The sequence below is a fragment of the Carcharhinus amblyrhynchos genome, chromosome 19, assembly GCF_965287045.1.
Source record: "Carcharhinus amblyrhynchos chromosome 19, sCarAmb.v2.hapA, whole genome shotgun sequence".
Taxonomy (NCBI): domain Eukaryota; kingdom Metazoa; phylum Chordata; class Chondrichthyes; order Carcharhiniformes; family Carcharhinidae; genus Carcharhinus; species Carcharhinus amblyrhynchos.
The window spans coordinates 15,508,054-15,524,190 of NC_137342.1; the positions used below are offsets into that span (position 1 = coordinate 15,508,054).

Below are 16,137 nucleotides of genomic sequence, written 5' to 3' on the forward strand. Positions count from 1 at the left end.
TATCTACTTTAAACATATGCCATAAAGTCAGCTTCCATAGCTCTCTGGAAAGAGAATTCAAAGATTCACAATTCTCCATGCACAAAGATTTCTCCTCATCTCAGTGCATCCTCCTTATTTTGAAATTGTACCCCCTTGATCTAGCCTCCTCAACCAAGAGAAACATCTTAACTGCATCTACTCAAAGGGTTAAAAATCACTGAGCAGCAAAGTTCCTGGGAAGCTTTTAGTACTGCAAGTTACAGCTGCAAAACCAATAAACAAAGAGCTCTGATTGACCTCAAGGCAGCTGTAACAATATACATCACTGCTTTCGTACAACAGTCCAGAACAGCAGTGTGGTTTGATAGAAGTCATAATTCACTGCCAGGTTGGTAGACAGTCAAGGTCTATAGACATATTTATTGATAATGTAGCTACGTGTACGTCCCATGCTAATGATTGGATATTCTAATCAGGCAAATTGTAATTGGTTAAACACTACTGTGGGAAACAAATGAAGTAATCAGAATTATAAATTGGGATTGGATATGGATTACTTTTGAATGAGTGTACAATTTTGATTGTTGTACGTTAATTACTTGTAGAAGAGCCTAAAGGTATAATTGCCAGTATATTCTTTAGTTCTGGAAATTGGCAGATCACATGGTGCAAAGCTGGTCCGCTTGAATAAAAGCTGGTTTCAAACTGCAAAAAACATAATCTGGTCCCTCAAGGGGAGCAAACACTGGAATAGCTGAATAGTACTTTTTTCCCCCCAAACTCCACCCTGTTTATTCTTTTAAATATTTTGAGGGTTTAATGAGATCACTTATCATTATTCAAAACTTTACAGAATACAGGCCTAAATTCCCAATCTTTTTGTAAGACAGTCCCACCATTCCTGGAACAAGCCTGGTGAACTTTCATTGCATTTCCTTTGTGGCAAATAAACCGAAACTACATAGTACTCCAGTGGCATTAAAAAAAGCTCTATACAATTGAATCAAGACCACACTACTCCTGTGCTCAAATCTATTTGTAATAAAGGCCAACATTCCATTAGCCCTTCTAATGGCTTGCTGCACCTGCATGCCAGTCTTAAGTGACTCGAGGACAAGGATTCCCACGTTTCTTTGTGCATCTATAAAGCCTAATTTCTTACAATTTAGAACATATTCTGCACATCTGTTGCTTCCATCAATGTGGATTACCTCAGATTTCTTCACACTACACTCCATCTGCCACATTCTTGCCCACCCTGTCTGCACAAATCCTCTTGTAGCCACTTTAAATCTTCCTGGGTCATAAGTCAGCATCAGTTGACATTAAGTTTGCATGGGGCTATAACAGGCATAAGTTGGCATAGATTGGCATGGAAAGTGCTTTTGGGGGGTGGGGGTGGCAAGAGCTGAAGCCTAGTCCATCATGCAAGTCAGCCTCCTATCCACTGATTCTGTCTACACTTCCCACTGCTTCAGAAAAATAGCCAGCATAATCAATGACTCCATGCAACTTGGATATATTCTCTTCCACCTTCTTCCATCAGGAAAAAAAAAATCACAAAAGTCTGAGGTTACGTACCACCTGACTCATGAACAGCTTCTTCCCTGCTGCCATCAGACTCTTGAATGAACCTACCTCATTAAGTTGATCTTCTCCACACCCTAGCTATGACTGTAACACTACATTCTGCACCCTCTCCTTTCCTTCTCTATATACATTGTGCTTTGTCTGTATAATGCACAAGAAATTATTCACTGTATACTAATACACATGACAATAATAAATCAGATTGAGAACACACCTGCTCCTCTTTGAATAGTATTGAGGTCTTTTACATCCACCCACAAGGACAGACAGATCTTCAGTTTAAAGTTTCATCCAAAAGAGAGCCTTCAACATTCTCTCAACACTATATTGAAGTGCCAGCCTGGATTATGGACTCATGCTTCTGGACTGAGGCTTGAATAAATGATGTTATGACTCAGAGGCAAGAACATTACCACTGATCCAAAGCTAGCACCTAAAATCAATTTGATATAAAGGCTCAGATCGAAAGAATTATAAATCCTGACATTTAAGGTGGAAGCAACTCCTGAGAACAGACAGACAAAACAGATTGACCAGCAGGGAATAAAGCACATTAATCTTAGTAACAAAACTCAGTGACCCTCGAGTAGACAATTACATTTTTAAATTTAAATGAAAAATAAAACGCCATCATATTCTATGTTCACGTTTTCCTATCAATTCCCATTTGCAATTGTTCTTTTGTCCAAGAACACCCAAAAGCTAATTAACACACTTGTCGCAAGAAATTAGGTCTATAAAGCAAATTAAATGTTTAGCACTTGGTTACTTTCTTTAATCCACAACTACTAACTAGTCCTACACCATCACAACACATCTAGATCCTCAACTTGAGATGGATTATATACTGTCAAGGAGGCAGGCACTATCCTGAAAATTCAGGCCAATGTTTCAACTGGAAAACTGGAGAACAAAACAGGTTATTTGTCCTATTAAGATGCATTTTAAATGGCTTTCATTTTATACTGGATTCCAGGTATACCAATTAACATGTATTTAACTGTTAGGAAAGAAAGAAAACTCATCTTCTGAAACACCTTAACTATTAAAACACATTGGATTTTTCTGGTACACGTCACTCAATTATAAGCCTTTAAATACTCCCTAAAATAAATAACATTAATTGATTTGGCATTACATACCTCCAACCATTTCTTTCAAGGTAGCTAAATGCTCCATCAATGACGCTTGCAAAAAATTGTCCTCCAGTAATGAAAAGGGTGTTAATGGTAACTAATCGTCCTCGGAGGTGGGAAGGTGCAGCCTCTGCGATGTATACTGTCACGGTCATGGAAGCCAGTCCTAGGGAAAAAGAACATGCAGAACTGAAGACATTACATGCAAAGAATAAATCTTTTACATACAAGGGTTAAGCCACAGTCATTTCAAAGAAATAATACTGGACTGTAACTTCCAACGGAGTGGCCTCTCCATTTGAAATTAAATATCTGGAAATCCAGGTGATTCCATCTCACTTGACCTTCCAACTCGGACCGGGCCTAATCTTTACATTGTAGCTCACTCCTGGGGCCTAAATTGAGGGGGAATTTGGGGGTGGTTTAGTACAAAAGTTAGAAGCGGTCTTAATTCCAACTTTTTCCTGGGTAATCATTAATATAACAGTTGGAAACTTTTGAAGCATAAAATCACATTTTTGGATGGTTCCCAGTGCAAGGTAATTTCTTCAAAAGAAATTTGAATATCCTAGAATTGTCATACAATCCATACTTGGGAACTTTGGGCTCGGTGGCCATTTGGAGTAAACCCCACCCCCCCCCACCAAGTACATTACCTAGAGCTTGTAATTTAGGACCCAATGAGGATAAAGGGCACTGTTCTTAATGCAAACACAGCAGCAACTTCTGTGAATATACATGTTTGATTAAAAGTGAAAATCAGGAAACTGGTGGAGATGGCCTGCTCCATCAAAAGCTGTGCAAAAGCAGTATTGTATTATTAGACTCGTCATTAAAACATATTGAATGATGAAGTTGCTGAACTTACGCCTCAACATGGACTACATGCCAGAAAAGGTTAGGTCTTTTCCTTTTAGGTACAAGCTTTTACTGGTTGGATCAGTCTTAATTACTGTCAAACTGACACTTCACTATTAAACTTTTACACTGGAAATCAACAATTCCTCAACCTGACTGATTGAAGAGATTGGCAGTTCCATGCTTTGTTCACACCTGGCCCAAGAGCATTGTTGAGGCACTTTTTAGATAGCTGGCCAAAAGAAGTTTTTGGCACAAAGCACCAAACTCAGGAAGATAAAGCATCTCAAACCCTCTTTTCACTCATCAGGTAAATTGGAGTTTCCTCACCAAAAGAGGTGGTGGTGATGAAAATTTGCTTGAACTCTGGAGAAGGTGCTTCCACAAAGTTGCTTGGAAGTGAGTTGTAGGATTGACGCAGTAACCATGAAGGAACAGCAATGCGGGTTCAAGTTAAAATATTGCATGATTTAGAGAAGAAAAATAGATGCAATGATGCGCTCACACACTTGCTGCCCTTAACAAAGGAGGCGGCTCCAGGTTTGGGAGCTGCTGCCAATAATTCTTGGTTGATAGCTGTAATGTATCATGCAAATATGCTCAAGTATTCTAATCCTTCAGCATGATTTATACAATGTTCTGTGGCTTCCATCTTCTTTCTGTAATGGGGACACTAAAACTGCACGTTAAACTCGTGATGTTTTATGCACAACTTATTTTCAGTTTATTGTTGCATGCTCATGTTATGTATTTAAAAGGGTTGCAGGTGGCTTTAATAGCTAATTACATAAATTGATGATGACATTAGGTATTTGCAGACACTGCCTGTAATAATCTTTGACTTTCAGTTTTGTATTCTGTGCAAAGCAGAGAACATCTTTCATTAAAACCTATTTATAAGTTAGTTTGAATCAATGGTGTACAAACCAGGCTTTTTTTCCTGTTAAAAAAACAAACCCTAACATAGTTAAAACATTACAGCTATGCTCTTATGAAACCCAAAACACTCGGGCCACTAAATTTCTGTTTAATTTCAAGAATATATTTATGTCCTGTAGATATCAGAGATTCATCCATATCTTTTTATTTGTGCACGATTTCCATTTTTCATTTTGACTTAAAATGCCTGGATTCACTCTTGCTTATACAAAGCTATTTCTGGCTCCTATTATGGACGGCAGTGGATCAGTTCAAATAGCAGAGTCAGTAAACAGATTGTTTTGCATCAAATTTTTACTCAACCCCCCAGCACACTCAGGTTATTTTGTTTGGTTACACATGCAAAACACACAAGAAGTGGCCAACAATTTCCAGCTCTACATTCACATAGTAAAGGGAAGAATAGAGGAAAAGAGATTTACAGTAAAAGGAAAATTAAATACTGGTTCACACAAGTTCCAGAGTCCCAAAGTCCAAAAAAAAATCAGTGTTGGCCCAGAGATGTCCAGGAGGCCAATGCTTGGGGAGGGCCAGTGATATAAGGTTGTAGGGCTGGCCAGCGACTGGGAGACAGGCAGTGCAGGACCATGCCACTGCACATGTGCCGATCCCCGTGTTGACAGATTGGCGCATATGCAGTGGCCTGCTCAGCGCTCTGCTGCCATAGGCACTTTAGAGTTTGGCCAGCTGGAGAACAGTGTTGCAAGACTTGCTTTTCAGGTGGTGCTGATTTTGAAAAATGGAAGTGGGTACACAGAGATCACGAAGTGGTTAGCACTGCTGCCTCAATGCCAGGGACCTGCGTTTGATTCCCAGCTTGGGTCATTGTCTGTGTGGAGTTTGCACATTTTCCCTGTGTTCGCATGGGTTTCCCCTGGGTGCTCCGGTTTCCCCTCTCAATCCAAAGATGCGCAGGTTACGTGGATCGGCCATGTTAAATTAACCCTTAGTGTCAGGGGAACTAGCTAGGGCAAGTGCATGGGGTTATGGGGAAAGGGCCTGGGTGGAATTGTGGCTTGATGAACCAAATTACCTCCTTCTGTACTATAGAATCCTATGTTTTAGGATATCCTCAAAAGGAACTAAAAGCAAGGGTAGATCTTCCTGGCCTTCAGAATTAAATACGTGATCTTCCAGTGAATTTAGTTACTACAGTTGGCAGAACATTTGCTTTAATTTTATTCTAGCCTCCAAGAATTGAAACATAGTCAAACTATAGGGAAATCTCCCACAATTTGCATGTTACAATTGTTTGTAACTACAGTTCTCATCTTTTGTGGGCTGGATAAATCACTAACCAGCTTGCAGATTTATTTTTAAAATACAAAATCTTTTGAATCAAAAAGGACTCTTAAAAATCTGATTTGGCTACATAACATATGAAAAGCACCAATTGAGCAATAACAATCATCATACAGCAGCAGCAGGGAAAGATCTTTCAGCCACACAAGCATGTTCGACTATTTAGTGATTTTATGTGAGGTTACATCATAAACCATTCCCAAATACTTTTTGTAAATAGCAATTCTAGTTTGTAAAAGAGATTTCCAAACTTCTGTCATAATTGTGTTTATGGGAGTGTTTCCTAACTTACTTCCGAAAGATTTGGCACTTGTTTTTAGGTTACTTCATTAGATTCTCCAAAGACCTGAAATAGTTCTCTATGTCTTGAAATCTTTCATCAAATCATCCCCCAACCTTAATTCCTTAGAAAAATCCACATCTGTGAAATTTAACCCTTTGATCTCAGCTATGATGTCGTCAATTTGTGCTGCTCTTTCTTCAGGGTCAATATTCTTCCAAAGGTGTACTGCCTTGACCAAACACGATCCAGGTGTGGGCTAACCGAGGCTTTGTACAGCCACAGCCTGGCTTTTAACCATTTAAATTCTAGTCCTCTAGTCAAAGCATTTCAATTGCTACTGAGTCTATATGGGTAGAACTGAAAAATAAGAAGGGAGAGATCACTGATAGGATTATACTACAAACCTCCAAATAGTTAGCGGGAAATTGCAAAGCAAACATGCAAAGAGAATACAGACTAGGTAGTAATAGTAGGGGATTTTAACTTTCCCAACATTGATTGGGACAGCCATAGCATTGGGGATTGGATGGAGAGAAATGTGTTAAGCTTATTCAGGAGGAATTTCTTATTCTTAATGTGGATGGCCTGACTACATAGGGGGCAAAACTTGACCTCCTCCTGGGAAATAAGGAAGGCAGGTGCCAGAAGTGTTAGTGAGGGATTACTTTGGGACCAGTGAACATAATGCCATAAATCTTAAGATGGCAATGGAGAATGGTAGATCTGGCCCAAAAGTTAAAATTCTAAATTAGGGCAAGGCCAATTTTGGTGGTATTAGACGGGAGCTTTCAAAAGTTGATTGGGGGAGTCTGTCAGCAGGCAAAGGGACACCTGGAAAGTGAGAGGCTTTTAAAAATGTGTTAATTAGGGCTCAGGGTAAGCACGCTCTCTTGAGTGAAGGCAAGGCTGATGAAGTAGGAAACCCTGGCTGACTTGGAATATTGAGGCTCTGGTCAAAAAAAGGAGACATATGATACGCATAGGCAGCTGGGGTCATGTAGATCCCTTGAAGAGTATAAAGGTTAGAGCAGAGTTACGAGAAATCAGGAGGGCAAAAAAAAAATGGAGACAAGATTGCTTTGGCAGATGAGGCAAAGGAGAATCCAAAGAGATTCTACGAATTCATAAAGGGCAAAAGAGTAACTAGGGAGAGAGTAGGTCCTCCTAAAGATCAACAAGGTCATTATGTGCAGATCCACAAGAGATGAGTGAGATCCTAAATAAATATCTCTTCGGTAATTACTGTTGAGAAATGTTAAGAAACTTGGGGAAATAAATAGTGATGTCTTGAGAAATACACATTACAGAGGTGGTGGTGCTGGAAGTCTTAAAGCACATCAAGAAAGGTAGTGTGCATGTTCCCCTTGTCTGCCAGGGTTTCCTCCGGATGTTCTGGTTTTGTCCCCGTCTGAAAGGTGCACTGGTTAGGTGCACTAACCGAAACAGGCGCTGAAGTGTGTTGACTAGGGAGTTCCACAGTAGCTTCATTGCAGTGTTACTGTAAGCCTTACTTGTGACTAATAAACCTTGAATCCTTGGGACCTGATAAAATATATCCTGGCATATTGAGAGAGGCAGGGGAGGAAATTGCAGGTCCCCAGCAGAGAGATTTGAATCATCGACAGCCACAGGTGACTGGAGGTAGCAAATATCGTGCCATTGTTTGAGGGGGGCTGCAGGGAAAAGCCTGGGAACTGAAGTCCAGTGAACCTAACATCTGTAGTAGATAAGTTGTTAGAAGGTATTCCGAGAAACAGGATCTACAGACACTTAGAGGGGCAAGGACTGATTAGGGGCAGTCAGCATGGCTTTGTGAGTGAAAATTATGTTTCATACATTTGATTGAGTTTTTTTGAAGGGGTAACCAAGAAGGTAGATGATGGCAGTGCAATCAACATTGTCCATCTACATGGACTTTAGCAAGGCCTTTGATAAGGTATCACATGGTAGGTTATTGCAAAAGGTTAAATCTCAGGGTGAGGTAGCCAATTGGATACAAAATTTGCTCGATGACTAGCTTGAGATAATGCATTTTGGAAGATCCAATGCATATAGGAACGATACAGTAAATGGTAGAACCCTTAAGAGTATTGACAGGCAGAGAGATCTGGGCATACAGGTCCACTGATCACTGAAAGTAGCAATGCAGGGGGATAAGGCAGTCAAGAAAGCAAACACCATGTTTACCTTCATCGGTCAGGACATGAAGTATAAAAACTGGCAGGTCATGCTGCAACTGTACAGAACCTTAATTAGGTCTCATTTAGAATACTGTGTACAATTCTGGTCACTATACTACCAGAAGAATGTGGATGCTTTGGAGAAGGTACAGAAAAGGTTAACCAGGATGTTGCCAGGTCTGGAGAGTATTAGCTATGAGGAGAGGTTGGATAAACTCGGTTTGTTGTCAATGGAACAATGGAGGTTGAGGAGGGGTGACCTAACAGAGGCCTACGAGATTATGAGTGGCATGGACAGTGTGGATCGTCAGATGTGCTTTCTTATGATAGAAAAGTCAAGAACTAGGGGACATAGGTTTAATTAAAGTGCGTGGGGAGAAGTTTAGAGATGTGCGATACAAGATTTTTTTTTCCCCCTCACACATGCTGCTTGGGGGGAGGAATGGTGGGAGCAAGTATGATAGCGGCATTTAAGGGGCAACTAGACTAACACATGAATAGGAAGGGAATGGAAGGGTACAGACTAAGTGCATACCAGTTTAGTTTAGGCAGTCAACATGATCGGTGCAGGCACAGAGGATCGAAGGGCCTATTCCTATGCTGTACATTTTTTTGTTCTTTATGTCTTTATTCTTTGACACAAGAGAGGGTAGTTTTTCAAACTGGAGGCCTGAAACCAGTGGTGTGCCTCAGGGATCGGTATTGAGTCCACTGTTATATTTATATCAATGACTTGGATGAGAATTTAGGGGGCATGGTGGACAGTAAATAAGGTCATCTAGGATTGCAACTGGATCTTGATCAACTGGACCAAAAGGGCTGATGAATGGCAGATGGAGTTAAAAATTATAGAATCCTACAGTGCAGGAGGCCGCCATTTGGCTGATTGATTCTGCACTGACCCCAATTCCACCCAAGCCCTATCCCCACAACATTTACCCTAGCTAGTCCCCCTGGTAATAAGGGGCAATTTAGAATGGTCAATCCACCTGAACTGCACATCATTGGGACGTGGGAGGAAACCCGAGCATCTGGAGGAAACCCACACAGACACAGGGAGAAGGTGCAAACTCACACAGACAATGACCCAAGCCAGAAATTGAACCTGGGCCCTTGATGCTATGAGGCAGCAATGCTAATCACTGTGCCACCATGCCACCCAGTAACCCAGATAAACATGTGGTGATGCATTTTGGTAGACTGAATCAAAGCAGGGCCTAGTCAGTTAATGGCAGAGTGTTGGGGAAAGTTATAACAAAGAGACCTAGGGGTACAGATTCATAGCTCCTTGAAAATGGGGTCATAGGGGCAGAGTGGTGAAGAAGGCATTTGGCATGCTTGGTTTCATTGTCAGAACATTGAATACAGGAGTTGGGACATCTTGAAGTTGTACAAGACATTAGGAATGCCACACTTGGAATACTGTGTACAATTCTGGTCACCCTATTATAGAAAGGATATTATTAAACTAGAAAGAGTGCAGAAAAGATTTACTAGGATGCTACTGGGACTTGATGGTTTGAGTTAAAGGAGAGGCAATGATGTACTCATCAAGATGCGTACAATATTTTGTTACACTCCTGCCTTACGCCTTATCGATGGTGGACCGGCTTAGTAGAGCTAGGAAGTGAGGTAAGTTTCAGAGAGTTCCCAGACTCTGGCATGCTTTGGTAGGGACTGTTTTTATATCACTAGATCAATTTCTGTAGATTTTCATTCTCTCACTAGCCTGGCTTCTCCTCATTCAGAAAACTATTGGTCACGATATGCCTGATAAGATCTTAAAAAAAAATCCAGATATTGCTACCCCTCCCCTTTTGTGTCATAGTGTCTCTAACTCTCACTCCAGCTCAATAACACTGAGCTGGAGTGAAATTCGAGACAGAGCTGTCCACTGCAGACATGTTTACAGAAGTTAATCTCACCATTGATAAACTTCTATATATCGCAGTCCGAACACAATGTGCTCTGTCATATCATAGATCAATATTTACTTAGAGATAAGAATAATCTATAAATCTTACCTCCAAATTATTTAACTGTTTAGTGAGCACAAACAAAATCTTGTCACTAGACACAAACTAAAGTAATTGCTTGCAGTAACCACCAACAATGTGAACCAATAAACCGAACATTCATCTGTAACTTAATGAGATTAAATTGTACTGCGGGAATGAGTATCAATGAGTGCATTTTGAAATATAATGGGTTGAACTGAACTATTCTGTTGTAAACAACCTTCTATAGATGTAGTGGATTGTATTTACAAGCATCAAGATAAATTCATAACTCTGATTCTACCACAATGATATCAGGCCTATATGCAATATTGGTTACTTTCTTAGATAGAGACATTTCAATAAATGCATAAAAACAGGACATTGCAGGAAGGTACTAAATCGAGGGAGGGCAGAGTACAACATAATTAGGCAGGAGGTCAAGAGTTAATAGGGAGCAGCTGACAGCTGGCAAGTCCACATTTGACATATGGGAGTTGTTTAAAGACCGATTGATCAGAGATCAAGACCAGCATATTCAAGTAAGGAGGAAGAATAAGAGTAAAAAGGTAAGGAACCCTTGGATTACCAGGGACGTTGTGAACTTAGTTAAAAGGAAAAAGTAAATGCAAGGCTTGGAAGCTAAAATTGGACAGCGCCCATGTGGAATATAAAGAAAGCAGGAAAAGAACTCAAGCAGGGAATTAAAAGATCAAGGAGGCACTATGAAATGACCTAGGCAAATTGGGTTAAAGAGAATTCCAAGACATTCTACACATACATTAAAAACAAGAGGATCACTAGGGAGAGGGTATGACCACTTAAGGACAAAGGAATGAATTTGTGCTTGGAGCAGGGGATGTGGGGGATATCCTAAATGAGTACAATGTTCAATGTTCATCAAGAAGAAGAATATGGAGGATAGTGAGATTAGTGTGGAGCATGCTAATGTACTAGGGCATTCTGAGATCAAGAAAGAAGTGGTGTTGGGTCTCTTGAAGAGCATTAAAGGCAGGTAAGTCTCCAAGGCCCAATGAGATCTTCCCCAGATTGTTGAGAGAGGCAAAAGAGGAGATTGTTGGGAGCCTGACAAAGATTTTTGTATCCTCGTTAGCTGCAGAAGTCCCGGAGGACTGGCAAGTAGCTCACGTTGCTCCTCTGTTCAAGAAAAGTAAAAAAGAGACAATCCAGGAAATCACAGACTGGTGAGTCTCACATTGATGGTCAGGAAGCTATTGGAGAGGATTCATGCACATTTGGAAAAGCATGGCCTGATGAGGAAAAGTCAGCATAGATTTGTGCAGGGCAGGTCATGTCTTACTCACTGACTTTTGAGGTGGTGACAAAAGTGATCGATGAGGGTAGAGCAGTGGATGTTGTCTACGTGGATATTAGTAAAGCTTTTGACAAGGTCCCACATGCCGTCATATAGAAGAATCAGGTGCATGGGATCTACAATGACTTGGCTGCTTAGAACACAGAACATAGAACATTACAGCGCAGAACAGGCCCTTCGGCCCACGATGTTGCGCCGACCAGTTAAAAAAAACAATGACCCTCTAACCTAAACCAATCCCTTTTCGTCCATAAACCTATCCATGGATCTCTTAAACACCCCCAAACTAGGCGCATTTACAACCGCAGCAGGCAGGGCATTCCAATCCCTCACCACCCTCTGGGTAAAGAACCTACCCCTGACATCCGTCCTATAACTACCCCCCCTTAATTTAAAGCCATGCCCCCTCATGCTAGCTTTCTCCATCCGAGGAAAAAGGCTATCACTGTCCACCCTATCTAAACCTCTAATCATCTTATATGTTTCAATAAGATCCCCTCTTAGCCGCCTTCTCTCCAGCGAAAACAACCCCAAATCCCTCAGTCTCTCCTCATAGGACCTCCCCTCCATACCAGGCAACATCCTGGTAAACCTCCTCTGCACCCTCTCCAAAGCCTCCACATCCTTCCTGTAACGTGGGGACCAGAACTGCACACAGTACTCCAAGTGCGGCCGCACCAGAGTTGTGTACAGTTGCAACATGACGCTGCGACTCCTAAATTCAATCCCCCTACCAATAAACGCCAAGACACCGTATGCCTTCTTAACAACCCTATCTACTTGATTCCCAACTTTCAGAGATCTATGTACACATACACCTAGATCCCTCTGTTCATCCACACTATTCAAAGTCCTCCCGTTAGCCCTATACTCAACACATCTGTTATTCCTACCAAAATGAATTACCTCACACTTCTCCGCATTAAACTCCATCCGCCACCTCTCAGCCCAGCTCTGCAACCTGTCCAAGTCTTCCTGCAAACTATGACACCCTTCCTCACAATCTACCACACCTCCGACTTTGGTGTCATCAGCAAATTTACTAATCCACCCAACTATACCCTCATCCAGATCATTAATAAAAATTACAAACAGCAGTGGCCCCAAAACAGATCCCTGAGGCACACCACTTGTAACTGAACTCCATGACGAATATTTACCATCAACCACCACCCTCTGTCTCCTATCTGCCAGCCAATTCCTGATCCAATTTCCTAGATTACCCTCAATCCCATACATCTGCATTTTCTGCAGAAGCCTACCATGGTGAACCTTATCAAACCTTGGATTCAGAATTGTCTTACTCAAAGTCAGAGTAGTGGTGGAAGGGTATTTTTCTGGCTGGAAGTTCATGACTTGTGGTGTTCCACAGGGATCTGTTCTGGGACCTCTGCTGTTTGTGACATAAGTGACTGGGATGAAAATGTAGATGGGTGGGTTAGTAAGTTTGCTGATGACACAAAGATAGGTGGAATTGTGGATAGAATACAAGGTTATTAAACGATACAGTGGGAAATAGCCCAGCTGCAGATCTGGACACAAATGGTAAATGGAGTTGAATCAGGACAAGTGTGAGGTGCTGCAATTTGCGAGACCAAATGTTAATGGCATAACTATAGTTAATGGCAGGATCTTGAATAGCACTGAAAACAGAGGGATCTCGGGGTTCAAGTCCACAGCTTCTTGAAAGAAGTCACACAAATAGCTAGGGTGGTATAGAAGGCATATGGCATGCCTGTCTTTATTGTTAGGGCATTGAGTACAAGAGTCAGGATGTCATGCCGCAGCTTCATAAAACCTTTGGTTAGGTCACACAGAGTATTACATTCAATTCTGGTCACCACAATACAGGAAGGATGTGGAGGCTTTGGAGAAGGTGCAAAGAGATTTACCAGGATGCTGCCTGGATTACAGGATATGAGCTATAAAGGAGAGGCTGGACAAACTACAGTTGTTTACTCTGGAATGGCAGAGTCTGAGGGGAGACTTAATACAAGTCTGTAGAATTATGAGAGGCCTACATTAGGTTGACAGTCAGAATCTTTTCACCAGAGTTGAAATGTCTAATACTAGGCCCATACACTTAAAGGTGAGGTGGGGAAAAGTTCAAAGGTGCAAGTTTCTTTTTAACCACATGCTGATGGTGCAGGCAGATACGATAGGGGCATTTAAGAGGCTCTTGATAAACACATGAATACACAAGGAATAGAAGGACATGGACCAAGAGCAGGCAGAAGGGATTAGTTTAATTTAGCATCATGTTCAGCACATCGTGGGCCAAAGGGCCTGACACTTCTGTATCGTTCTAAGCTCTAAATGGCAGAGAAGCCAATTACTTAATGAAATCTCCCAGAATTAGAGATACAAGGAACTAGGAGAATGAGAAATTGAAGGAAATTTCTATTAGTAAGAAGGTTATGTTGAAGAAATTAATAAAAGTTGATTAATTCTTGGAACATGATAACCTAGTGTTGAAAGCAATAGCTATGGAGGTAATGGTATTTTGGTGATCATCACCTGAAATTCTATAGATCCTGGAATGGTTCTGCAGGTTGGAAGATGGCAAGTATCACTCCACCATTTCAGAAAGGAAGGAGAGAGAAAACAGGGGCCTTGAGAACTGTTAGCCCTACATCAGAAGAACGGAAAACACTAGAGAGTATGAAAAAGGATGTGACAGATGGACACTTGGATAATTATTTGATTTTGTGTGGTCAATATAAATTTATGACTAGAAAATCATGTTCAGAAAATCTGTTGGAGGTTATTTTACAATGTCACAAACAGAATTGATGAAGCAGAGTCAGTGGATAAAGTAGACTTGAATTTTCAGAAGTTTTTGATGTCCCCCACAAGAAGTGATTAGAAAAATTAAAGCATGTGGGCTTTAAAGCAAAATGGCTTCAAAAGAATTGAGAGACTTGAATAGGGAAGAACACATCAGACAGAGTGTAATATGGAAAAAGCACCTTATGTCTGTCCATATGGAAATTCATTCAGTCCTTTTTACTGATGTATCATGACTAATTATACCAAAATGAAAACAGTCTTACTAAAAAATGTTGTCTCCAATATTTTCTATTTTTTAATGACATCTTCAACTGTGAGCTCCTGTTTCCAGCCTTCAAATCTGATCGTCAAGAGCTCAACTACTTCAGTCCTGAGGGAGTAAGATTTACATGATAAAGTCCCAAGAGCAACGTCAGCTCATACCTCAGCCCTTTTAAGAAAATAAAATTATACAATCCGAGACCATTTTATGGAGTCACGCTTGATCCTTTCCGTTCTATTCATATGTTGCTGAATTCCAACGAGCTTCGAAAGATCTGAGGGATTCTTTCCCACCAACTTCACTGGCACCCTTGGACAACACTTCAGAACTTGATTTAACTTTAGCTTCACAAGCACTATGCTTTGGATTGCGATTGATCAATGAATCAATTGATATTACTGTATGCCCAGCAATAGTGCAAACTTGACCTTATGTACTCCTGAAATTTAAAAGTTGAACCTAAAGTAAGGAATATTCCCTTTAATAATTGACAGTATCTAAAGGAAACCCCTCAAAGGTAAATTATCTATATATTTGAGGAAATGCTGGAAAATCTCAGCAGGTCTGGCTACATCAAAGGAGAGAAAAGCCTTGGATTATTATTTAAATAATAATCCATCTGAATAAGGATAGAAGTAAAACATTTAACTGATGTGTAAATTTTAAAACCCATCTTTAGAACAAAATGCATTTAACATTTAAAGACAATTCACGATCCACTATTTACTAATCATTCTTGGAAGGCAATTCTCAAGGATTCATTCATCAAAAATAACAACTTGATTTTTTTTTCACCTTATTCCTCATGTAACACCATATCATGCTTTAGCAATCTGATTCTATGACTTCTAGCAGCCAACTGCATCCATCATAAAGTTAACTAGTAGAAAGCTCAGTCAATGCCCATAAACCACATTACCTCAGTTGGCACATTAAATTCAGAACCTTTGTTTTTATCTGTATAACTCGAGGGCTTTGCCCCATCCCATCAGCTACATATTATCTTTTTGATTCTGCCTTTTCATTTACCTCATTAGTTAATTCATTCGGCTCAATTCGTTCCTCAAACCTGTCTCATTCACTCTCTCCTTGTATCTAAATTTTGCCCTAGCTAATGGTCAATCTGCCTGATTTCCATCTTCCTAGTTTGGGGTTAGTTTTCTTCACCCCCTATTAATGAAACATCTGCTAATGTTTATTAAGCAAAATGTGCTAGTTGTATCCATGTTGGCTAGCAGAAATTGCCATAACAAACACAAGTACAGCTCCATCACGCGCACACACTGCAATCACGAGAGCTGTTGCACAGAAAATAGACAACTCAATTTTAGTAAAGATTGTTGATTTTATAACAGTCTCAAAATGCACTGATATTTCCTCAGAAGATCACTAACACTATTAAAACAAAAGCTACAACTTAAAGTGTAATGCCTGAACAGGGGATGTGGAGGATTGCAATACTAACAGGATAACTGATAACAG

The 16,137-nt window shown here is 40.5% G+C and overlaps 1 protein-coding gene across 4 annotated transcripts in view; it reads right to left on the reverse strand.

Moving 5' to 3' along the window:
• Positions 1-16,137, reverse strand: part of LOC145355324 (proton myo-inositol cotransporter-like) — a 122,822-nt gene that overhangs the window by 93,659 nt on the left and 13,026 nt on the right. For all 4 annotated transcript variants that reach the window (XR_013888955.1, XR_013888954.1, XM_080207285.1 and 1 more), the window contains exon 2: positions 2,715-2,874. Coding sequence is in view for 2 of the 4 variants with exons in the window: in XM_080207285.1 (XP_080063411.1) it covers positions 2,715-2,874 (160 nt within the window). In the remaining 2 variants the exon portion in view is untranslated. The remainder of the gene's footprint in view (positions 1-2,714; positions 2,875-16,137) is intronic.